Source organism: Sphaerodactylus townsendi, linkage group LG03 (genome assembly GCF_021028975.2).
Source record: "Sphaerodactylus townsendi isolate TG3544 linkage group LG03, MPM_Stown_v2.3, whole genome shotgun sequence".
In the NCBI taxonomy this organism is placed as follows: domain Eukaryota; kingdom Metazoa; phylum Chordata; class Lepidosauria; order Squamata; family Sphaerodactylidae; genus Sphaerodactylus; species Sphaerodactylus townsendi.
In genome coordinates this window covers 3621632-3648302 of record NC_059427.1, presented here as the reverse complement: position 1 = coordinate 3648302, position 26671 = coordinate 3621632, and the positions used below count along the sequence as shown (strand labels likewise).

At 44.5% G+C, this 26671-nt stretch overlaps 2 protein-coding genes across 2 annotated transcripts in view; one reads left to right on the top strand and one right to left on the bottom strand.

Moving 5' to 3' along the window:
* Positions 1-26671, bottom strand: part of LOC125428548 (zinc finger protein 420-like) — a 472581-nt gene that overhangs the window by 74508 nt on the left and 371402 nt on the right. The window lies entirely within an intron of this gene.
* Positions 1880-16609, top strand: LOC125428580 (zinc finger protein 271-like). Its single transcript, XM_048488935.1, is given in 8 exon segments — positions 1880-1889; positions 4418-4701; positions 4875-4923; positions 7324-7391; positions 10625-10751; positions 13298-14163; positions 14166-15280; positions 15282-16609. Coding segments are annotated over 7 exon segments (2529 nt in total). The 5' UTR covers positions 1880-1889; positions 4418-4542; the 3' UTR covers positions 15427-16609.

Sequence of the window (26671 nt, the reverse complement as noted above, 5' to 3'; positions counted from 1 at the left end):
CTCACAATGGAGAGATGTAGGGAGTGGTGTCCCCCAGGATCTGTTTTGGGACCAGTGCTCTTTAACTTATTCATAAATGACCTGGAAGTAGGGGTGGGTAGTGTGGTATTGCCAAGTTTGCAGATGATACCAAATTATAGCAGAGATTGGCGTAAGAACCACAGTTAGAGTTGCGAAAAGAGCTCCAAGCTGACCTTGATAAATTAGGTGAGTGGGCTAAGAAATGGCAAATGCAGTTCAATGTAGCTAAATGCAAAGTGATGCACATAGGGGCAAAAAATCCAAACTTCACATACACGCTACAGGGGTCAGTGCTATCAGCACAGACCAGGAAAGGGATTTGGGCGTCTTAGTTGATAGTTCCATGGGAATGTCAACTCAATGCATGGCAGCTGTGAAAAAGGCAAACTCTATGCTGGGGATAATTAGGAAAGGAGTTGATAATAAAAGTGCAAGGATTGTCATGCCCTTATATAAAGCAGTGGTGCGACCGCACTTGGAGTACTGTGTTCAGTTCTGGTCGCCACATCTCAAAAAGGATATCGAAGAGATAGAAAAAGTGCAGAGAAGGGCAACGAGGATGATTGAAGGATTGGAGCACCTTCCCTATGAGGAGAGGCTGCAGCGTTTGGGACTCTTTAGTTTGGAGAGGAGACGTCTGAGGGGGGATATGATTGAAGTCTATAAAATTATGCATGGGGTAGAAAATGTTGACAGAGAGAAATTTTTTCTCTCTTTCTCACAATACTAGAACCAGGGGGCATTCATTGAAAATGCTGGGGGGAAGAATTAGGACTAATAAAAGGAAACACTTCTTCACGCAACGTGTGATTGGTGTTTGGAATATGCTGCCACAGGAGGTGGCGATGGCCACTAACCTGGATAGCTTTAAAAAGGGCTTGGACAGATTTATGGAGGAGAAGTCGACTTATGGCTACCAATCTTGATCCTCCTTGATCTCAGATTGCAAATGCCTTAGCAAACCAGGTGCTCAGGAGCAGCAGCAGCAGCAGAAGGCCATTGCTTTCACCTCCTGCATGTGAGCTCCCAAAGGCACCTGGTGGGCCACTGCGAGTAGCAGAATGCTGGACTAGATGGACTCTGGTCTGATCCAGCAGGCTAGTTCTTATGTTCTTATATGTCGGGAGTGCTTTGATTGTGTGTTCCTGCATGGCAGGGGGTTGGACTTGATGGCCCTTGTGGTCTCTTCCAACTCTATGGCTCATTCCGCACATGCAGAATAATGCACTTTCAAACTGCTTTCAGTGCTCTTTGAAGCTGTGCGGAATGGCAAAATCCACTTGCTAACAGTTGTGAAAGTGTTTTGAAAATGCATTATTTTGCGTGTGCGGAAGGGACCTATGATAGGTGGTAGAAGGAGCTGAGGGTCAGGCCAGGTGGAGGGGCGGGGCCAGGGGATGCTGGCCAAGGGGAGGCACTACACCTGTCCTGGCAGGTGTCAGGCAGGACTCAGAGCAGGAAGGGAGTGGTGAGGAGAGCCGGTCTGGGGGAGGAAGGGTGCTCAAACCAGAGGAGGAGGTGGGCAGAGAGGACTCGACCCCCCGGGGCAACTCCTGTGCGCCAGGAGGGGCGCCCTGGCACCAGTGCTGCGCCCACACTACTGCTCGTGGGTTTTGCGTTTCCACGTCGGGAGCTGATGAATTGCGGCCACAAGGAGGCAGATGCCCCTGCGTGGCTGCAACGGGAGGTCTCTTTTTGCCCAGCCTAGAAAGTCAATGTAAGGGTTACAGGGAAAGAGTCTGCGATTGAATTCCTAGAGTGGCACCAACAGAGAGGGTCACCTGGCTCGCCCCAGGCCCTTCCGGCTCCCTTGTGCCTTCTGGGGGTGGGTCGGAGGAGGCAGCGCCGGGAGAGTTTGCAGGAAACAGGTAAGAGATGAAAGGAGGTTTCCTTTGCAAAGCATCTCCCTGGCTTGGCAAAGGGAACAGTCCGCGGAAGGCGGGCGGGAGGAGCGCCTTTGAGGGCGCTGCAAGAAGCCCCGCGACTCCACCATGTCCTCTAAGCATCCTGCACCTGGGCTGTAACGCCCACCGCCCCCGCCCCTGGCTCTCTCGCAGCTCATCCTTTTCTTCTTGCCCGGAGGCTGAGCTGGGCTGTCCCGGGAATCCTCCTCCTGCCTCTGCTGCTGCTGCCCCTTCTGCCCTTCTTGGCTCCTTCTGCACCTCCCGCCGCCTCCAAACTCCAGCAAAAGCCCCTCTCTTTGGGCGTTTTCCTCTGTGATCCTTCCCATCAGCCTGGCTTTGTTGTGGGGCAGGCATGGTCCCCAAAGGCAGCACGCAGGTCTTTTTCTTGCTGTTTTGGGAGAGCAAAGTTGGGGTTGGGGGTGCTTCCCCTCCACTCTGGTAGCAAATGTTCTTTTCTGGGTGACTCCTGATGCTTGGTGCAATTCTGTGGCCTTGGCTAAGATACAGTCTCCTCTTGGCAGTCGAGGATACTTGGGACAATCTGGTCCCTCCCGAAGGAATCGGCAAGCCGGACTGAGGTTGGTCAAATCAACAAACTCTGCTTTGCTTTGTATTGTCGAAGGCTTTCACGGCCGGAATATTATGTTGGGGTTGGTTAAGGGTTGTAGTTTCAAGAAGAGTCTTTTCCTGACGTTGCCAGAGCCTGGTTGCACCAGAGGATCATCTTGAGATCCTGAAGCGCCAGCCACAGATGCAGGCTTAAAACGACAGGAGAGAATGCTGCTAGAACATCGCCATATTGTTCCGAATCCACACAGCAACTCCATCTGCTTTGCTTTGTATTGTCCGAGAGAGCTTTCACGGCCGGAATCGCAGGAGTGCTGTGTGGTTTCGAACGGGCTGTAAGCCGTGTTCTATGCAGCATTCTCTCCTGACGCGTTTCGCCTTACCATCTGTGGCTATCTTCAGAGGATCATCTTAGCAAAGATCTCTGCAAATAAAAGCAGCAACCAAGAATCTTGCTAGAAATGGCAACTGACCAAAAGTACAACCAGATTCAACATCCCATCCTACTATGCTAACTCTTACAGGACAAAAATATGGGCTTATTCATCAGGGGAGGGGATTCTCTTTTTTTGCTGCTCCTCCAGGGAATGTGCCTGAAGTAGTTTAAAAAGCAAGACTTAATTTTTTAAAACAACTTAAAAGACTAACAGTAATTCATTAAAAACCAGCATTAAAAAACTTAAATCAGAGCATTGAAACATGGAACAGTTTAAAACGAGTAACACTTTCCAGACCAGAAGCACCCTATAAAGATCAACTCCTGAATTAAAGGTACCCTTCAAAAGCCTCATTTTTACTGGGCATGCCATGCTCTTCAAACTTGTTAGCATATTTAGATTTCTCATCTGCACAGGTAGTGAAAAACTACAAAACCAGTCATGGATTTGGGGCCCTTCAAAGTTTAAAATCACTTCTTCCTTCCCCTTCGTCAATTTCTCTGCAGCTCCATTGGTTTCCCTGAAGAAGCCGAGCTGCTGTTTGGATCTTCTTCAGTTGTCTGTGGCAGGATTGGGGCCATTGAGTCCCTCTGGGCTTCTAAGCAGCTCCATCCTCCTTATTCTTTGTGTCCTGCCATGTAAATTGGCATCCAGTTCCCATAAAGGCTTCAATAATCTTTACTGTACAATTTACCGATGCTTCTATTAAGCAATGGATGACCTTTTTAGAAAGCCTTTTTGCTTGATCCCTGGAAGGGGGAAGGTCAGAAAAACCAGGAACATACTAATGTTCTGTGTGTTCTATGGGCTGCTGCTGCTCTGTTGAACCTGCTTTTTATCTTGCTCTGTTGAACCTGCTTTTACATTTCTATCCCTCTTTTTGCCTCAATAAGGACCCGAAGTGGCTTGCCACATTCTCCCCTTCTTCCTTTCTCCTCACAACAACTCTATAAGGTACATCAGTCTGAGAGTCACCCAGCTGACTTGCGTGGCAGAGTGGGGATTCGAACATGCCCCCTCATCAGTCTAACCTGACATTCTAACCACTATACTCCTTACTCTCTCCTACTACTTATTCACTCATTTCAGATTTTGTCTATCTTACCAATATAACTGAATTCCAAAGGTATAACACTCTTGATTCTCGTATGAGCGTTCATGAATCAAAGCTGTCTTCTTCAGAGGGAGATATCACATATTTGCATGTTTGTGTGTCTGTGAAATTTCAATCCCAAAATCAGTTTTTGCTTTGCAGGAGGTCACAGATCCAGCACTTACCTGTACAGAAGAATCTGGCAGAGGAGGAAGGCGATCTGTTGGTCCAGGTGGAGGCTCAGAGGTGGGGGGGAGGGAGGATGAAGGAAGAGTCAGACTCAGGTGTCCCTGAATCAAGAGACGGCCTTGATGCCACTGTGGCTGGAAGCAGAATAAAACTGTGGAAAGGAAGAGTGCAAGAGAGCTCAAGAGACACCAATGTCCTCCCTCCAGATGTGCAGTGCCAGCAGTTCAGGCAGTTCTGCTACCAGGAGGCCGAGGGGCCTCGAGAGGTTTGCAGCCAGCTCCACGGTCTCTGCCACCAGTGGCTGAAGCCAGAAAGGCACAGCAAGAAGGAGATGCTGGATCTGGTGATTCTGGAACAGTTCCTGGCCATCCTGCCCCCAGAGATGGGGAACTGGGTCAGGGAATGTGGGCCGGAGTCCACTTCCGAGGCGGTGGCCCTGGCAGAAGGCTTCCTCCTGAGCCAGGCAGAGGACAGGAATCTAGTCTGGCAGGTAAGATGGATTCATCTAGGTAGTGTGGTGGTGGTGGTGGGAGGGTGAAATATGATCAAGGATTGCCTCGAAATCAACATGAATTACCCCAACTTTTTTGAACCCACCCTAGCCTGTTTTATCTTCTTTTCCTCATCAGCCTCCCCATTATTGGATCCCCACTTCTGTTTCAGGTTCAAGGACGGATTGTACAGGAGAGTCACCACAGAGCAGCTTTTCCAGGTAAGATCAAAAGGGGTGTCGTTCCCACTGGGTGTCCTCCTTGAGTGTAGATGGGCTGCAGTTTAGAAATTCCATCTGGGGAACCAGAATCAGTTTAAGATCACTGCAAGATAATTTGACGAATATAGGAAGGCAAATTAGGGCAAAACTGCCTCCAAACTGAAATGATGAGTGATGTTAAGAATTGGGAAGATAATGTATTGTCAAAGGCTTTCACGGCCGGTTTCAACTGGTTCTGATGGGTTTTCCGGGCTGTGTGGCCATGGTCTGGCGGATCTTGTTCCTAATGTTTCGCCTGCATCTGTAGCTGGCATCTTCAAAAGATGCCAGCCACAGATGCAGGCGAAATGTTAGGAACAAGTTCCACCAGACCATGGTCACACAGCCCGGAAAACCCATCAGAACCAATTGGGAAGATAGTTCATTAGGTCAATAAAAAGGCTTACAAAATTATAGTATATTAAGCATATTATCATTTATTAGAATTTGATACTGTTGTAAGCCGCTGTGGTGTGGGAGAATGGGATAAAAAGTAAGTAAATAAATAAATAGTAACTTCTGATACTTTTAACTCCAGAGCTTTTTGCCATCCCGTTATAGCAGGGAAGGAGTGCCCAGGAATCACAAACTTCAAAAACTGTGTTCTATGTGACTAAGGATTAACTGCTGTTTTGATTTTTTTTTGTCAAAAAATGGTCCTGTAAATACTCATATTTGGCATTATGACATCTCTGGGCTCACCATTCCCTTTGAATATGATATTCGGTGATAAATAACAATTACTACATGTATAGGACAGACACAATATATATAAGACAGACACAATATTGAGGCAAGCACACAGCAACAACACAGAGATATTCAAATGAAAAGCAATGCAGTGGCACTAACAAAGCTAACCACATTACCTAAGTTGTAGCTGGTTCCTTAGAGCCTGTGCAGAGTTCTTTGTGGTAGCAAGCAGTTGAAGTACTTAACCCCTACCCAATTAACCCACTGAAGACTGGAAACTGATATTTATACTGACTGGAGCTGGACCTAAGCCAGCTTCCTTTCTAAGAACGATAAGAGGATTTCTACAGTCCCAAGCAAATCTCCCTCTCTTATGTCAGCGGCTACTTTAACCAATCAGAGCCATTTCTCATATAGTCCCACCTCCATCAAGCACCTAGTTATGTATTGTCGAAGGCTTTCACGGCCGGAATACTGGGGTTCTGTGTGGTTTCTGGGCTGTATGGCCTAGCAGCATTCTCTCCTGACGTTTCACCTGCATCTGTGGCTGGCATCTTCAGAGGATCCTTTGAAGATGCCAGCCACAGATGCAGGCGAAACGTCAGGAGAGAATGCTGCTAGAACACGACCATACAGCCTGGAAACCACACAGCACCCCACCTAGTAATGGTTGTGAACTTTCATGACAACTGGTCTAATCAAGATTGTTCTTTGTTCGAAAGGGATTAAGCTGATCAGGATGGTCCAATGTGGAATGAAACTGAATACCTGTACTGTATTGTAATGTAAGGTAGAGAACCACCATGGTGTAGTGGTTAAGAGTGGTGGAATTTAATCTGGAGAGTCAGGTTTGATTCTCCACTACTCCAGTTCTGTCAGAACATTCTCAGCCCCCTAGAAGCAGGCAATGGCAAACCACATAGAAACAGGCAATGGCAAACCACATCTCTTGCCTTGAAAACTCTATGGTGTCACCATGAGTCAGCTGTGATTTGATTGCACTTCTACCACCAACAACAATATTTCCATTTATATTCTGCCTTTCTAACTGAGGCTTGAGGCAGAATATATGTATGATAAAAAAGACACTTCACATAGTCAGTTAGCAGATCAGATCAGAACTTCAGGCAACCAGTGGATTACATGATAGGATAATAGATTTAGATAGAATAAGAGTATTTGAATTTAGCAACGAAGATTCCTAGTAAGTCACAATTATGCAGTTGGGCAGGGATTGCAGAACAAATGGAAAATTGAGAAGAAGAGGTAGTATGTCAGTGACATCTCACACGGTGTCGCCTAGCTAGCATGTCACCAATAGCAAGGTTGTGTTTTTCCATAGGTTGAAGTTCTGCCCGTGTGCCATGAGATTCTGGGATCTGATATCTGCATTTCTGTCATTGGTTTACGACTGCCTCTTCCTTGCACTTCAGAGTTCTTCTTTCTGAATTCTGTACCATTGAACAAACAGGCTACACTTTTGTATGCAATAAGCATATTAAGACTGGATTTGTCAAAAAGTGTGGAAGCAAGAATTATTCTGATACCAGGATGCAAGGATAGTTGCAACCATGAGCCAAGAGAGGAAGAATCTTATTTTCCCAATGGGAATGAATTGCAAAGTACTCAGAAAATACAAAATGCCTTCCATTTACCTTCTCATCCTAGGTGGTGCCCCAAATTTTTTGCCATCTCTTTGGGGCAGAGAGAAAGCAGCTTCCGTGCAGCCTGGTTGGGTAAGTGTGGAACTCCAGATCTTACCCCCAGCCACCACCACCCCACCCCCCGCTTGGCCTGGGATGATCTCTCTCCATGTCTTTATCTTGGCTGCTTTCTCTGCTGCTCAGTAGATAGAAAATGAAAATGTGTCATGGAGGTTCAGATCCTGAATGTCCAAACTTTATTATATTCCTTTTGGATTGATCTTACAAAATGGAGAATTCTTACATTATCTGGGAAGATAATGTATAATGTACAGGAATTAAGATCATTCTTACATTATCTCGGTCATAGTAAGGAGAGAGCAATCCTGGATATGCTAAATGACTGTGGCTTAGAGCAGATGGTTGTGGAATCAACCAGGGGAGAGGTGATCCTAGATCTAATTCTATGTGGGACCTAGGACCTGGTGCGGGAAGTCAGTGTTGTTGAGCCGATAGGGAACAGCGACCACAATTCTGTCAGATTCAGTATCTCTGCATGCGAACAAGTGACAACTACTAATGTAGTTACATTCGCCTTCAGAAAGGGAAATTTCTCAAAGATGAGGGGGATAGTGCGCAGGAAGCTGAAAAGGAAAATCAAGAGAATCAAAACTATCCAAGATGCTTGGAGGTTATTTAAAAACAGTCATAAAAGCTCATCTGGAATGTGTTCCACAGGTTAGGAAAAGCAGTGCCCAGTCCAAAAGAAAGCCACCATGGTTAACAAGAGAGGTTGAGGAAATTATCAGAAAAAAGAAGATGTCTTTTAGAAAATGGAAGTCCAATTTGACCGGGGAGGAATACCAGAGGGAACACAAATGGTGGCAAAAGAGAAGCAAGTTAGCTGTAAGGGAGGCAAAAAAGGATTATGAGGAACGCATGACTGCGAACATCAAGACCAGCAACAAACAGTTCTTCAAAGTTACATCAAAGAAGTAGGAAGCCAGCTAGGGAAGCAGTAGGCCCGTTAGATGACAAAGGAACAAAAGCTGTGTGCTTAAAGATGATGACAGAGATTGCAGAGAAGCTAAATGAATTGCTTTTGCATCTGTGTCTTCACACCAAGAGGAGGAGTGAGGAAAATTTTGTCCCTGCACCTGAAACAAGCTTCTTAGGAGGTGAATCCAAGGAACTAGTGAAGATAGTGGTAGACAAGGAAGAAGTTCTGGCAGCCACTGATAAACTAAATGCTACCAAATCCTCTGGCCCAGATTGCATTCATCCAAGAGTTCTTAAAGAGCTCAAGCATGAAATTGCTGATGTTCTCACTTTAATATGCAACTTATCCCTGAAATCAGGCTCCATCCCTGAAGACTGGAAGATGGCCAATGTCACACCAATCTTTAAGAAAGGATCTAGGGGGGCCCCAGGAAATTACAGGCCAGTCAGTTTGACATCTGTTCCTGGCAAATTAGTAGAATCTATCATTAAAGATAAAATTATAAAATATGTAGAAAAGCAAGACCTGCTGAGGAAGAGTCAGCATGGCTTTTGCAGAGGCAAGTCCTGTCTTACAAACTTATTAGAGTTCTTTGAGGGTGTAAACAGGCATGTGGATAAGGGGGAACCAGTGGACATTGTCTACTTGGATTTCCAAAAGGCTTTTGACAAAAGTTCCTACCACAAGACTATTGAGAAAACTCAGCAATGAAGGAATAAGAGAGGGAAGTCCTTCTATGTGGATTAAAAAAACTGAAAACACTGTTTGAGGAACAGGAAACAAAGGGTGGATGTAAATGGGAAGTTCTCGCAATGGACAGATGTAGGGATTGGTGTCCCCCAAAGATCTGTTTTGGGACCAGTGCTCTTTAACCTATTCATAAATGACCTGGAAGTAGAAGAAGAAGAAGAGTTTGGATTTATATCCCCCCTTTCTCTCCTGCAGGAGACTCAAAGGGGCTTCCAATCTCCTTGCCCTTCCCCCCTCACAACAAACACCCTGTGAGGTTGGTGGGGCTGAGAGAGTTCCGAGAAGCTGTGACTAGCCCAAGGTCACCCAGCTGGCGTGTGTGGGAGTGTACAGGATAATCTGAATTCCCCAGATAAGCCTCCACAGCTCAGGTGGCAGAGGTGGGAATCAAACCTGGTTCCTCCAGATTAGATACACGAGCTCTTAACCTCCTAGGCCACTGCTTCTCCACTGGGTAGCGTGGTGGCCAAGTTTGCGGATGATACCAAATTATGTAGGGTGGTGAGAACCGCAAAGGATTGCAAAGAGCTCCAAGCGAACCTTGATAAATTAGGTGAGTGGGCTAAGAAATGGCAAATGCAGTTCAATGTAGCAAAATGCAAAGTGATGCACATAGGGGCAAAAATCCAAACTTCACGTACATGCTACAGGGGTCAGTGCTATCAGTCACAGACCAGGAAAGGGATTTGGGCGTCTTGATTGATAGTTCCATGGGAATGTCAACTCAGTGCATGGCAGCTGTGAAAAAGGCAAACTCTATGCTAGGTATAATTAGGAAAGGAATTGAGAATAAAACTGCAAAGATTGTCATGCCCTTATATAAAGCAGTGGTACGACCGCACTTGGAGTACTGTGTTCAGTTCTGGTTGCCACATCTCAAAAAGGATATCGAAGAGATAGAAAAAGTGCAGAGAAGGGCAACAAGGATGATTGAGGGATTGGAGCACCTTCCTTATGAAGAGGCTGCAGCGTTTGGGACTCTTCAGTTTGGAGAGGAGACGTCTGAGGGGGGATATGATTGAAGTCTATAAAATTATGCATAGGGTAGAAAATGCATGGAGCCCTTCGGGGATCGGGCGGTATAGAAATTGAATTAATAATAAATAAATAAATAAAGTGTTGACAGAGAGACATTTTCTCTCTTTCTCACAATACTAGAACCAGGGGGCATACATTGAAAATGCTGGGTGGAAGAATTAGGACTAATAAAAGGAAACATTTTTTCACGCAATGCATGATTGGTGTTTGGAATATGTTGCCACAGGAGGTGGTGATGGTCGCTAACCTGGATAGCTTTAAAAAGGGCTTGGACAGATTTATGGAGGAGAAGTCGATCTATGGCTACCAATCTTGATCCTCCTTGATCTGAGATTGCAAATGCCTTAGCAGACCAGGTGCTCAGGAGCAGCAGCAGCAGCAGAAGGCCATTGCTTTCACCTCCTGCATGTGAGCTCCCAAAGGCACCTGGTGGGCCACTGTGAGTAGCAGAGAGCTGGACTAGATGGACTCTGGTCTGATCCAGCTGGCTTGTTCTTATGTTCTTAAGATGGAAGGGGGGTTTTTTCTCTCTTTTCAGGGTCTGGTGACCTTTGAGGAAGTGTCTGTTCATTTCACCGAGGAGGAGTGGGCTCTGCTGGATCCGGACCAAAGAAAGCTTCACAAGGAAGTAATGGAGGATAATAATCAGAATGTGGCCTCTCTTGGTAAGGCTCTCCTTTCCCTGGGTTTACAGAAGCTGAAGTCAGAAGTCCTTCCTTCTAAGTAGGATCCCAACCCTAATCTGGATGGCTCAGGCTAGCCTGATCTCGTTAGCTCTCAGAAGCTAAGCAGGGTCAGTCCAGGTTGGTACTTGGGTGGGAGACCACCAAGGAATTCCAGGGACACTCTGCAGGGGAAGGCAGTGACAAACCAGTGACCTTGAAAACCCTTCGGGGGGGCGGGGGTCAACATAATTGGTCTGCAACTTGACATCGCTTTTCACCACCACGAATATGGACCCTGGTAGGGCTCTTCCAGTAGATACTCTCAGTTGCAGAATGTAGAAGGTCCAAAGGCAGGCAAGGGAGAAGCTTCTGCATAACTACTGGAGTCTGTTAGTATTAGTGTGCAAGCTAAAATATGGGTTTGTAACCAGAAAGGAACACAGCAGAGGAAGAAGGCCCACCCCTGATTTCCCTTTGTGGATTGAGCAAGCTCAGTGTTCTCCAGTGGGAACAAATCATTTGAAAGCAGGGCAGGAGTAGGATTGGCCCCTGTAACAATTTGTGGTATGAGGCCTCATCTTGGACCTCTCAGAGCAGATAGCATCTTATCTGTGCTGTTTACCTATCCAATGCTGGAGGGAAAGGGAAGACAATGCATGCTGTTGTGAGCTCTTTTCAGGTTGAATGGTAAAAATGCCCCCAATACACAATTTTATTTATTTATTTATTTATTTATATATCAAATTTATAAACCGCCCACCCCTGAAGGGCTCTGGGCGGTGTACAATGGGCCAAACAATGGGCCAATTTTTATTTATTTATTTATTTATTTATATATCAAATTTATAAACCGCCCACCCCTGAAGGGCTCTGGGCGGTGTACAATGGGCCAAACAATGGGCCAATTCAGATTGATGAGTCATAAAAATAATTTTGGGAATTTATGGGATTCAGCACTGTTTTCTCCCCTTCTGCAAGATCTGTGGGGTTTCTGAAAGAAAAACCCTTAGACTGTGGCCCTTTGTTGGAGCTGCTTTAGATGGTGTCATATTGGATTGTCAGATCCTTCTTGCCTTTGCAGAGGGCTAAGCTAATGTACCTTGTTAGCTTTGTCTAGAATAGGGCTATTCTTCCCTGAGCTGAAATTCCTTGCTGGCTTCTCCTCCACTTTGGGGTGCTATCAGGATCAGCAGATAGATCCTTTGGAAACCAGGCAGGATCTCCCCCTCTCTCCACTGCATAAATCTTTTGGAGTTTTTTTTTTTCAAATGATTCTTCCTTTTTTTCCTATTACGATTAGCTGTGGTTCAGATAGCCTGGTTTAAAAATCTGAATACTACTTAGAGTTGTGAAGTCTGAAAGTAACCAGTCTGGTCCTTTCCACTAAAGAAGGATTTCTGGTTCTCAAACCCGATTCCATATCCCCACTGGAAGAAACAGGAGATCCATTTGTTCAGGCCCCTGAAGAAAGCAAGCAAGCAGGTATCTGCTTACTTGTGTGGTGGAAGCAACCACAGCATTTCCAGGGCTAAATGTTATCAGTAGGAGAACGGAGGGATTTCTCAAAAGGCAACACCCTGAGAATGTCCAGGAAAGCTTTCTCATACGTCAGAGGACTTAAAATGGGGAACAAAATACTTGTTTCTGTGTAAGATCAATGGAAATATTTATACAGTTGTCGATTTTTATACCCAACGATTTATTAATAAGTTGCTTCTCCACATTTATTAATATGCAAACCTTCTCAAGTTGGATCAAAAATCAAAACATTTGGATAAAATCCTAAATCCTAAAATACTGATCAAATGATCGATTCATAAAAGCCAGAGGCACAAGAAGAGCATAAAATAGCCACTGAGTGACCTCAAAAATCCCTCAAGAACACTTTTCAAGTTATACAACCATTACAATTGAAGAGATTAAACCCCAAAGGTAGCCTGGTTGGAAAGACCTGTTTTGGCCTGACTTCACACAGATAGGAGGGTATGCTTCAGGTGATCTTCAACAGGGAACATACCTCAGATGAGGGGTTGCCACTAGAATTGCCCAGTCTCTAGCAACCACCTGCCTTAGCTCTGCTGGCAGGGTCAGAGAAGATGTGGCTTGGGAGGCCATCTCTGTCTGGGGGTGGAGAGGATCTTTGGAGTTCATACTGGTTCTCCATAGCTGAGGTATAAAGTTCTGCTCCAAATTTCCTCTCCAGTGAGTGCGGTCAGTTTTCTGTTCAGTCCAGATGTCCCTCTAGCACAGTCTTCCATTTCACACAGTGGCCAACTAGAATCTCTAGAAGGTTCACAAGACCAGGAGCCAGACATAAACCACCCCTTTTCAGATAATACTGCCTCTAAACATGGAGGTTCCATGGGGCTACCTTTTGTCTGATAGAACTACCCTTCAAGGAAGTATCAACAGCTGGTTAATACAGGGCCAGATTTTTCTCTCCTTCAAATGATTCCAATTCTATCATTGTGAAGAGCAGTTGAGGCTTTCATTATTTGAATCAACTTTTGCTTGAAAGTCTTACCAGTCTTTTCTCTTTATTCCAGAGGATAATGAGACTTGCATCCTTACTGCTCATCAACAAATCCATACTGGTGACAAAACATACAGTTGCTTGGTGTGTGGAAAAACCTTTGCTCACAGTTCACAGCTTATGCAACAACACCCAATTCATAGAGGGGAGAAATCTTATAAATGCTTGCTGTGTGCAAAGAGATTTGCTCACAGTTCCAAAGTTATTACTCATCGACAATTCCACAGTGGGGAGAAAGTATATAAATGCTTGGAGTGTGGAAAATGCTTTGCTGACAGTTCTGATGTTACAAAACACCAACGAATCCACACTGGGGAGAAACCATATAAATGTCTGGAGTGTGGAAAAAACTTTGCTCATAGTACACATCTTACTAACCATCAACGAATCCACACTGGGGAAAAACCATATAAATGCTTAGAGTGTGGAAAAAACTTTGCTGAGAGTTCAGCACTTAGTCAGCATCAACGAATCCACACTGGGGAGAAACCATACGAATGCTCAGAGTGTGGGAAGATCTTTTCTCGGAGTTCAACACTTAGCGTCCATCAGCGAATCCACACTGGTGAAAAACCATATAAATGCTTGGAATGTGGAATGAGTTTTACCCACAGTTCTGCACTTACTACTCATAAACGACTCCACACTGGGGAGAAACCATATAAATGCTTGGCATGTGGAAAAAGATTTGCTGTGAGTTCTGATGTTACGAAACACCAACGAATCCACACTGGGGAGAAACCATATAAATGCCTGGAGTGTGGAAAAAACTTTGCTCATAGTACACATCTTACTAACCATCAACGAATCCACACTGGGGAAAAGAGCCATACGCCAAAATGCTTAGGGAGTGGCCCAAGGAAAAAAAACTTTTGCTTTCCAGGAGTTCAGCACTTAGTCAGCATCAACGAATCCACACTGGGGAGAAACCATACGAATGCTCAGAGTGTGGGAAGACCTTTTCTCGGAGTTCAGCACTTAGAGTCCATCAGCGAATCCACACTGGTGAAAAACCATATAAATGCTTGAAGTGTGCAAAGAGCTTTGCTCAGAGTTCTCATCTTACTAACCATCAACAAATACATACTGACAAGAAACCATTTAAATGCTTGGAGTATACTGGGGGAAAAACATATAAATGTTTGAAATGTGCCAAGACCTTTGCTCGGAGTACACATCTTACTGACCATCAACGAATCCACACTGGGGAAAAACCATATAAATGCTTAGAGTGTGGAATGAGCTTTACCCAGCTTTCAGCACTTACTAAACATCAACGAATTCACACTGGGGAGAGACCATATAAATGTTTGGAGTGTGCCAAGACCTTTTCCCAGTGTACATATCTTACTAACCATCAACGTATCCACACTGGGGAGAAACCATATAAATGTTTGGTGTGTGGAAAGAGTTTTACCCACAGTTCAACACTTACTAAACATCAACGAATCCATACGGGGGAGAGGCCATATAAATGCTTGGAGTGTGCCAAGAGCTTTGCTCAGAGTACACATCTTACTAAACATCAACGAATCCATACTGAGGAAAAACCATATAAATGCTTGGAATGTGGAAAGAGCTTTTCCCACAGTTCAACACTTATTATCCATCAACGAATCCACACTGGGGAGAAACCATATAAATGCTTGGAGTATACTGGGGAGAAAACATATAAATGTTTGGAGTGTGGAAAGAACTTTGCTTACAGTTCACGTCTTACTCAACATCAACAAATCCACACTGGGGAAAAGCCATATAAGTGTTTGGTATGTGGAAAGATGTTTTCTCGGAGCTCAGAACTTACTGTCCATCAACGAATCCATACTGGAGAGAAACCATATAAATGTTTGGAGTGTGGAAAATGCTTTACCTACAGTTCAGTACTTACTAAACATCAACGAATCCACACTGGGGAGAGACCATATAAATGCTTGAAGTGTGCCAAGAGCTTTGCTCAGAGTACACATCTTACTAAACATCAACGAGTCCACATGGGAAAAACCATATAAATGTTCGGAGTGTGGAAAGACCTTTACCCACAGTTCAACACTGACTAAGCATCAACAGTTCCACACTGGGGAGAAATCATATAAATTCTTACATTGCGATAAGAGCTTTGTTCAGATTTCATATCTTAGTTAACATCAGCATAAGCAATCGGAAAAGCACAGTAGAAACAGCTTTGCTCACAGTCTCATGCTTACTGTCATCAGTGAATACTCACATAGGAAAATCCATATAGCATTTGGAGTCTGGAAACCCCTTTTGTTGTGAAGAAAGATCTTGTGAAATACCAAGGAATGCATAGAGGAGAAGCTATGTAAGTGCTTGGATTGTGGAAAGAGCTTTTCTTGGAGGCACAGACTTTAATATTGACAAATCCACTTGGGAGAAATGATATAATGACCTTGTGTGTTGAAAGTGGTTTACTGCAATTTTAATCTTTCTTTCCCATCTGAGACTCTGTACAAAAGAGAAACCATATAAATTCCCTGAGGCCCCTTTCACACATGCAGAATAATGCACTTTCAATCCACTTTCACAATTGTTTGCAAGTGGATTTTGCCATTCTACACAGTAAAACCTAGCTGCAAAGTGCATTAAAAGTGGATTGAAATCGCATTATTCTGCATGTGTGGAAGGGGTCTGAATGTGGAAAGAGATTCTGTTGTAGCAGGAGCGTTACTGCATGTGATGGTTATGTGAAAAAGTGAAAAGGTTTTGGAAGGAAATACATGCAGAAATGCAAAGGCTGCTTAACATTTGAAGTGGATGCAAGACTATGTTAATAGACATCTTTCCAAACAATTTACCAGGGAAATTACAAGAACTATTTCTGTATTTGTCAACTGCAGCCAGAGTCATATTTACTACTAGGTGGGAAGTGGAGAACTGCTCTGGATGAGAAAACTGAGAAGAAAAAATGAGAGAATATGGTACAGTGGCCAAGTTCGATGAGAAATGGAAACTGTACTTTATATATTGTGATGAAATGGTAAAAAAATATTTTGATAATTTTTGCATATTTTGTTGATAAAATAATTTCCAAGATAATATGTTTTGTGGTTGTAGTTAATATATTTGGTTAGTAGTATTGTAGTGGTAGTTTAATAAGCAAGGGAAAGGAAGGCTCCCCCAAATTCATATATATAAATATAGTGTGATTTTTTGTTACTATGTGTTATTTTATACTCATTGTATGAGTTTTTGGGTTTTTGCTTTTGCTTTCTTTATCCTATTTTTGATCTCTGTATTGATATTTTTTATAAACAAGAAAATAAAAAAATAAAAAAAAATATCATGTCCATTGAATGTTTCTTAGTGGTTGTGGAAGGGCTGCCATTACACCTTCGCACAGAAGTGCGGGGTTTTTTGAGCACTCACTTCCTGCTGATGCGTGGCCACACAGGTATGCATCACTGGACATCCACAGTCATGCTGCCTCGCTGGGCAGCCATGTGCAACTGTATAGCCATGCAGGTACAGGATGGGAACAGATGCCAAAGAAGGACACGCAGCTATGGAAAGCGCCTCCTGCCCCAGCCATTCGCACACAAGTGGCTGTGACCTGGGTTTATCAAAATGTCCCGCGAATAGTGCAAATAAGGTAAAACCCATTTTGGAGAGATAACATGGGTCTGGCCCACATTAGGGGCAAGAGCCATGTGAATATCTCCTATATCCAAATTTAGCCTTCAAAAATAGGACTTCAGGTATGAAACCACTTTACACTATTCATTAGACCACTTCCTCTATCAAGATCTGTATGGTGTAGTTATCTTCCACCATCTTAAGTATTAGTCTTTCCTTTAAGCTGGGGATTGAACCTGGGAAGTTCTGCAAGGAAAACAGGTACTGTGCCACCAAGCTGTGGACTCATGATAAAGGTTTATGGGTCTCTTGTCCCACACACTGGGGCTTCAATTAATACATCCCCCTTTTTTTACATCCAGACTGATGAAGACTCTGAAGAACTTGCGTTTTTTCTCCTTTCATGTTTCTTCACCCCCTCAGGAGTTCTATTACTGACCAGCCCAGCATCACATCAATGTTTCCCTCAGTATTTACAAAATGCTGGCCTCTGCTTGTGTCCAGGTGCCTTGTTTTAATCCTGCTCCTCAATAGTAAGCTATTGTCAGTACTTAAACTGTAATCTTGTCTAGAAATAATCAAGCACTGGCCCATTTGGTGTATGTTCAGCAAGCATGCCTTGAAGGAGCATTTCTTTCCTTGATAACCCCCACATCCCTTTTGAGAAGTCGGTGCTAACAACTGCGGGCATCATTATCTCAGATGCACCCATCTTACAAGGTTGCCCTGAGGTCACAATATAGTCTATGCTACCCTAGATACCTTGGAAGAAGAGTAAATAGCCAGCCATTTATTACAGCAATCAAGAAGGCGGCAGGAGGAATCTAAAGCAAGAGGTATTTTATTAAGAATAGTCCCTATCAACAGGCCATTATAGACAATGTAAAAGTGGAAATCTGCACATCAGAAGGATTGTGTCAGAGTAGTAGAGAAAGGATACCCCTCTATCTCTCTGACTTAATAGTCAAGTCCTTGTCAGGTTCTGTATCTGGAGTCAATAAGGGACTCTGGATTTTTGATCAGAAGTCTTTATTGGAAACAGCAGCACGTACCTGGCTTTGCAAAAGCCAGTCCTGACCAAATTCGCAATTACTCCTGTCTTCATCCACATGCAGTAACTGTAAATCTCCCCTCCCTTTTCTCATGAAATGCGAGAAAGACACAGCAGAAAGAAAGAGCTATTGGTAGGCGATCATCCCCAAGGCCAGAGAAGTGATATAGCAGCCACCTCCCACCGCCCCCTTCGGAGTTGGCATCAGAGTCACTCCAACTTATCTACACTTGCCAGCATCAAAGGGAATGAAAGGAAGAGGAAAAAAAAGAGAAAGATCCATTAACATAGGGGAGGGAGGCCCCCTCTCTGGAGTAGGTATGAATGCCCCCAACCGAGGGCATTCCTTTGATGGAAGGAGAAAACACATCCTGGCAGTCCCCCTCTGATGTATGAAACAGCGTGAAGTCCTTCACTTACAAGGGTATGATCATGGATCATTCTTGTGTTGTTATTTGTGATGGAAAATAGTTAGCTGAACTATGTATTAGCTAGAAACATGTGATATTATGCAAACAGTATTATTAGGAAGCTAAAGTATGTGAACATGGAGTTTACAGACTTCATCTCAAAAAGGGGCGGGTCATGGAATGATGCTATCGCTACAGCAAAGGGAAATCACATATGACTGTGAAAAGCATCTTGGGTCTTTGATCCCATGCAAAGGTGTCAGGATGCAACTTCAAAGGCCTAAATTACCTCGTGGCCTGAACAGAGTTTTCCTGAGAGGGGAAAAACAAAGGATTTTAGATTCCATCTTGAGACGTGGTCAGAGAAGCATCTCTGGGCCATGGGTTCCCGGAATGGGGACAAAGAACTTCCAAATAAGACTATTCAGCTGAACAATCTCTTAACTGCATTTATGTTTTATTTCTTTTATTTCTGTTTTTCAATAAATCGTTGAGACCTCAGCTGGTTGGAGTTATTGGAGAAAAGGACCCAGTTGTTTACTGAAACAAGCGTGGCTCTCCCAGGCTTGCTTTTATGATATGGTGGCAGCGCATTCTCCTATACTCCAGGGTGAACACCTTCTTGGCTTTGCAACTGGCTTGCAGTGATGGAGAAAATTACTGGCAGCTGGTGCGGAGAAGAAGGGGAGGTGCAGATTGAGGACCATACAGTGGAGGTCACACTGCATGAGTCTCATCTGGCATGTGCAGTCCAGGAGGACGGACTGGTAACCGCTGGGTCTGATGCAGGGGATCTACCAGGAGGGGATCTACCAGGACAGCTATGGCAGCTGGGCAGCAAGTCAATCAGCATCCGGTAAGGAAAAGCGGAGGGGTGGAGGCTCACAGATGGAGCGGGCAAACCCCAGGGTGATTCCGACACCCAAGGATGACTGGAAAGACTTCATGAAAAGCTTCGTGCTGAGGCAACAAGCGACTCTTGACTTACTAGCATCTCAACAACAAAAGCAGAATGAAAACTCGTGGCAGAGAAAGCCGTTCCCAAAATATGAACCAGGCTTAGAGGTAACTGACTTTTTACATCTTTTTGAATCTGCTTGTAAAACGTACAAAGTGCCGACCACAGAATATCTAACTGCGCTTTGGTCGCAAGTGTCAGGAGTCCTTGCGAAGTTGCTCTGTCAATTCACTAAGGATGGCGGCACAAGCTATACCCAGTTTAAAGACATTGCATTAAAGAGATTTGGGAAATCTGGCCATGAACTTTACTTGCAATTCAGAAAAGCTTATCCCAAGAGGGAGGAGAGTATGATGTCATATGTTGCTCGTTGCAAACAATTAGTGTCTGATTGGTTTCACTGTGAAGGAGTGACTACAGTGCAGGAAGCCATAGATACCGTGGTTAAGGAGCAATTTTTGCAGCGATTGGCTAAAGGCGTGCCTGAGATGACAGCAGTTAAAATGGGCTCCATCCATGACAGTCATCGAGCATCAGAGAGTCGGTGGGAAGGAAGTCATTCCCCAGGAATAGAGACTCTGGGCAGAGAGAATGAGAAGTGAGCCAGTGATTCTGGGACAATCCATTCAAATGTGTGACTCAATAGAGACGGCATCAGATCTATCCTCCATCAAGATGAATCTACTGAAGGAAATCCCATACAAACGTTGTGGGCAGATGTATGTTAAATTGCCTTGTGAAGTTGGTGTAAAATTAATGGATGTGGTGGAATTACATGTAAGTTTTAAAAAGTTTAATGGGAAAATTCGTGTTTTGACCCAGATAATAAGGACTTCATAATTGGTACTGACTTACTCTTTAGAAATGCACAAATGAATGTTTCCACTAACTCCCAGGAAAGTGTTTTTTGTGATGGGGTTGTGGAAGATGAAATATTGTTGCATTGATCAGGGGAGGAAGGAGAAAGGGGTTAACTCTGTGGCTGCCAGTCCTTTCAGGAAGAGGCAACAGCAGAACAGGAGCAGGGAAGGAGGCATTGGTAAAAACAGCTTTACCAGAAGGGAGTCATGAGTTGTCAGGACAGAGTGACTTGCCCATGCAAGGAGGGGAGGGCAATGTTGCCGGTGGGTTAATTTCAACACATGACCTTGATAATATGGATTTCACTACTGGAAATGATATTATAACCAAACATGCTGAAATGAGTGCAGTAGGTGTGCCTTTGGGAAAGGGGGTGGATGATCAAAAAGTGTGGGAACAGGAAAAGCCACAGAGATAATCCCGACAGCGGAGCAGCCGGAGGGAATGTGTAAAACAATGGTGTCCGAAGAGAGTCCTGAATTGTTTGAAGAGTGGGACAGGGAAGCTAAACAGTTAACTTCTCTACCTGGCAGTGATTTGCAACAGGAGCCAGAAGTTAGCGAAAAGCTTCTCACAGAAGGAGACAGAGTGGATGCCAGAGCAGATGCTCTGCGCTGCAGCTCTTTGTTAAGTTCTGATGAGTTTAAATGGGAACAACAGAAATGTCCTGATTTAGCTGGTTGTAGGGAACAGGTCCCAACTGACAACCCTGCACAGCTGACCATTGGTCACTCTGTGAGATTTTTTGGGAGGAAGGTGTACTGTGCAGGGAACTCCTGGAAAAGGGATCTCTGGGGGAAAATGAGGTAATCAAACAGCTGGTGATCCCAAAGAAATTCAGAGAGGAGGTGTGGAGTACAGCTCATAAAGCTCCAATTTTGGGACATTTGGGTATTGAACAGACCTTGGCAAAAGTGCAAAGACATTTCTTTTGGCCTGGCATGCACAAAGATTTGCTGGACTTTTGCAGAAATTGTGACATGTGTGAGAAGGGCTGCAACAGTCCGTGGGTCTTTCCTGGAATGGATTTGGCTATGCTTCAATGTCTTTACGCATGGAACGCCACCAAAAGTGACAGCGGAGCAGATGTAGCGTTTTCCAAAAACCAAAATGACCCGCCTGCTTGGCGTCATGACCAGCAAGGAGCACCGTTTTCCGGAGATGTGGCGGCACATACCAACCATCCCCCTTTCGCCACTCCTCGTCCCACAACACCAGGGACGGGTCGCCCTCACCCACCGGAGAGCACTAAATGTGGGGAAGACTTTCCTCTCAAGGGCCTGACTTTTTAAGCAAACCATCCAAGAACTTTCTTCCCTCCTTTCCCAGGCGTTCGCCAGCACTGTTCTTCTGCACGCCTCTCTTCCCATTCCATCTCTGCTGTTTCAGGAGCTGTCGGAAAGAACAGAGCAGACTCCAGCAGTCCCTTGGCAGAAGTTAGTCTTCTGGAAGGTCAAACAGGAGAGTGAGGGAGATGCCACATTTCTGGGTAAGGAGGGGTTTAGTTTCCTTCTCCTGAGTAAATCTAAAATCCAAGGCTGGGAGTCATCACATCTATCTTGGAACATGATCCTGCTGGGCAGTTGTGTAGCTATAATAGGGACATCCAGGAACAAACACCCCTGGTGGCCCCTGGTGAGTCTCATGGGGAAGGTGGAAAATCGCCCCCCACACTTCTGACTCGCTCACCACACACACACCCACACACACACACACAAACTGGCAGGCCTTGGCTGGTCGGGTCAGGCGAGAGGGGGCTGGCCGGCCAAGCCATCGGCCAACCTGGAGTCTAGAACTTGGGCTGCACGGAGCAGCCAGCCAGGCCCAGCCCCCCCTCCAGCTGGAGCCTGGGCTGCATAGTGCCGGCTCAGGTAAGTGGGTATGGGAGAAGGCATAGCTACCATGGGGTGCAGGGGTGTGTAGCTACCACAGGGTGCAGGGGGCACCATTTTGCCCCAGGTGTCATTTTGCCCTGCTATGCCTCTGCTGCTGGGTCAGACCAGTCCACTCCATCTAGTCCAGCATCCTGTCTCACACAGTAGCCAATCAGAAGGTTGAACAACAGGGCAGAGAGGCCAAGACCTACCCTACATTTTGTTTCCTGGCACTGGTATCTAGAGATTGACTGTCCCTGAACATCTAGATATCTCTAGACACTGGTATCTAGAGATTGACTGTCCCTGTCCCTGAGCCTTCGGGGAGGGCGGTATACAAATACAATAAATAAACATGGAAATTCCCTTTAGTCGCCATGGCTAATGGTCACTGATAGACCTCTCCTCCTCAGATCTCTCTAATTCTCTTTTTATATTGTCTTTGCCCATCACAACATCCCTTAGCGGCAAATTCCACATGGCAGCACGGCAGGGGGTTGGACTCAATGGCCCTCGTGGTCTGTTCCAACTTGTATGATTCTCTGATCACGTCCCCTTTTAGTCATCTCTTTTTCTAAACTGAGAAGCCCCAGACTCTTTTGGCTTTTCCTCATAGGGTAGTGTGAAGAAAGTGTGATTTCATGGCTAACCTTAGCCCAACCACAGCCATTTTGGAAAGGATTTTTAGCAATAGTAAAGTAGCCCTTTCTCTCTCTTGTTTCTTATCAGGTGCAGCTGCCAGCCCTTGATCTATAGTTTCAAGGCTTTGATGACCGCAATGAGATAATTGGATCTCACCTTCCTATCCTAGTTCATTAGCTTTTAGCAAGGTCTACTTATTGCTTAGCATGTGACAAAAGGAAAACACACAGACTACGCCAGTGATGGCGAACCCATGGCACTCCAGATGTTCATGAACTACAATTCCCATCAGCCCCTGCCAGCATGGGGCTGGTGGGAATTGTAGTCCATGAACATTTGGAGTGCCATAGGTTCGCCACCATGGGACTACGCCCCACATAACAGAACGGTTGATCCCTGGCCCAAAAGCTGTCCAGCTGCTCTCAACCAGGATGAGAGCCTTTTTGACTCTAGCCTTGCTGTTTCTCTTTCCAGGGCTCCCACCTCTGGTTTAGGAAATGCTTGGAGATTTGGGGGGTTAAGGTCGAGAGGTCAGGGTTTCGGGAAGGGAAGAAACTCAGCAACTCAGTATAGACTCTATCTTTCAAAGCATTTTCTTGAAGAGAACTGATCTCAGTTGTCTGGAGATCCATTGCAATAGTGGAGCAGTGCCAGTTGGCAATGCTGTTTCTCCCTTCCCTCAGAATTTTCCCTCCAAAACTTCTCAGAACAAGGATGGGCTTAGAAGAAGATCCTGTGTCCTGACTGGCTGGCTCTCCTTGTCTCTTTCTTCCCATTGGATCTCCCCAGTGCCCACTGTTGACCAGTTTTTGAAGAAAGTTTTCTCCTTCGGGGATTGGGTGGAATATAAACAAACAAACAAATAATATGGCACAAATTCCCCTTTTTTGGCTTGCTTGTCAAGGTCAAGTTGAAGGAGCCTGCTTTTTAATATGCTTGTAGTTTTCCTTTTCGGTATGAGGTTGCCTGTTTAAATTTTAAAAAATTCAGAATCAGATCCCTGAAGGGACAACAAGACCCTCCTTCTCTTCACAGTTTCCCCTCCAAACTTGTCAGAGAACGGGACTTAGAGGTTGCTGCTTTCTGATTCATTCTCTCGTCCCTTGTTTGTCCTCCGCATTGGTTTTCACTGGTGCCTGTCTCTTTCACCATATCTTCTGTTACTTTGCAAATGGAGAAGATGGAAAACAACGTTGGCCCAGGATATCTGGATAGGCAGCATTTGACAGTCAATAGTTTGCAGGATTATTAATGCAGACATGATAAGCACAGTGAAGATGCACAGTACACTTTTATACAGCAGGCTAGTTAAAATGCTTAGCCTTAAAAAGTTGCCAATCTCCTGATGGACCCTCCAGGATCTCCAGGAACTGCAGCTGATCTCTAGCTGACAGAAATTCAGTTTCCCTGAAGAAAAAGGCACCTTTGATGTTAGATTATGTAGCATTATCCCCTGATGAGGCAGCTTCCCTCCACAAGCCCTGCCCTCTGTTGTCTCCATTCCTAAATTTCCAGGAATTTCCCCACCCAAAGTGGGAAACCTTATTTATACCGAAGAACCCATTCATTTTACATAGAGCGTACCCCACAGAACTGGCAACTCAACACTAGCAGGCATCTCAGAAAATAAATCAAGGTGTTTAAAAACTTGTCACCAATTTCAGGAGGTTGCTGGGAACTGAACTGCTGAAAATGAAGGGAACTGGAGCATTTGTGGCCCAGATTACCTCTAGAGATTTCCTGTGCTATGCTATTTGCAAGGGAAGCAAAGGTTATTTGCTGTAATTATTACTTGTTGAATTTATAGGCACCTGTTCCTGTGAAGATGGGCTCAGAGCAGCTAACACAAATATATATGATGTACAAATTTAAAATACAATTTAAAAAATTAAGATGTAGAAGGTCTGAGGTCCAGTCCCCTCTTTGTCTCAATCAGTTCAACCAACCTCACAGGATTGTTGTGAGAATAAATTGGACTGCAGAACAACATAAGCCACTCCAGTTCCTCTTGAGAGAAAAGCAAGGTTCAAAGGAATTCAATCTACAATAACAAAAGTCTATGCCTTTCTGTCTGTCTTGACTCCTGCCTGACCCATTTATTTTCTGCTGACTAATGTCTGCCACAATTCAGAGGTTAATCTTCTGGCACAAAAGGCAGGCTTGTGTTTATGTGCACTCTGGATTAAATAATTAGGAGTAAGAACCAAATGGGTTTCCTCCTGCCACCACCATTTTGCTGATTTCCTTCATGGTATTATCAATAAAACCCCTGGAAATGCCTGACTAATTAATGTGGAGTTAGTCTTTCAGTATAAACACCTGGATTCTTCTTTCCAAAATAAAAGGGTAAGAATACATTGGAGAGTTAAACCAATCTCCATGTTGTGTTCTAAACACTGTAATATCTCAATTCTTGTTCTCATAACATTCAGGCCAAGCTCTCTCTTCCCCTTTACTGTCTCACCTGAATCAAGAGCCACGTTGGTGAGTTCTTGCAAACATGGCTTCTTCTCCTTCTAGGGTTGCCATCTCTGGGTTGGAAATTCCTAGATTTTGGTAGTGAAGTCCTAAGAGAGCAGGGTTTGGGGAAGTGAGATAATGTCTTGATGGCTTTTAATCCGAGATGGATTTATCACTAGAGCATTATCTGCTCGGAAGTCATATATATAGATTCCTCTGAACACTGATGCGAAGCACGTTTCGTGTATGAATCAAGGATTATCTAATTCAAGAGATCCTTAGGATGGAACAGTACAAACAAAACAAAATCTCAAAAGCTGGTGGGGTCCTCACATTCCAGATGATAGCACTGCACCAGTCCCTTTTCTACCCAGTCAGGAACCAAGGGACAAACCTTTCACCCTCCTGGGACCAAACATAAGAATGTCACCCTTGCAAGGTAGGGCTCTTACAAGTTTCAGAAAACAATCTGTGCGCCCCGGGTGCACTCCCAAGCTATGGCCCTGTAAGGAAGTGTGGAAAGAGCTCTACATCAGATCATGGAGGGCCATTTCTAGTCAGAGGAAAGTACTTCCATTTATTTATTCAAGAAAGTGTGCAAAGCGCACAGGCTTTTAGACAAAACAATATAATAATTGAAATACAAGAAGGAAAATTAATCTGGCATTGACGAGATATTTCCCCCACAAAATAGACACAAATGATCCATCATTAAAGGATCATTCTCACAGAAAAGTGTGTCTGACACAACATTAGAACAGTCTTGAGATCTCTCCTACAACAGAGAAGCAGACTCTTTCAGCCTTCACAGCCCTTCTGAACTCTCATGAAAACAGTTCTGGGGAAAGTGATAACTTGGGACCTGCCAGGAGGATGCAAGAAGGTCTAGCGAAGCCAACTGAGATGCTCGGCAGGAAACCTCACAGCCTTAGTGGTTGGTGGGTCTTGGATAAGATTCATCACTATGTAAAATCTACCAGTTTTGTAAGTAAAACATCTAAGCATACAGCTAAAGATTTCTTCCCTTGGCTGACCCTGTACATTAATGGACCTTCATTATTTTCTAACCAAGATATCAGGTTCGGTTCGGGAACTCCTTTCAAGAAGCACACACGTGCCCGTTTCTTATGACTACTGTGTATTAACAGGGCAATCCAGAACAGAGTTACTCCAATCTAAACCCATTGAAGTCAACGGACACAGATTGGTATAACTCAGTTCTGGATTGCACTGTTAGGCATTCTTATTCCTGCTCTATTGTTTTACAAAATTTGTATACCACCTTTCTGCCCTTACAAGGGCTATCAAGGTGATTGAGTCCACCTTGATGCTCAGGGAGAAAAGACAGATGATAAATGGTAAGGCAAGCTCTGACAAATTCCTGACCACAAATAGGACAGAAATAACATAGAGCGGAGTGGCATCAAAGTCTATAAAAGCAACAAACAAGATACCACTGCACAAATCCAAATTATCACAAATAAAAATACATACAATGTAATCTTCTCTGAAACTTACAATTCAGCTTTTCAAATATCCA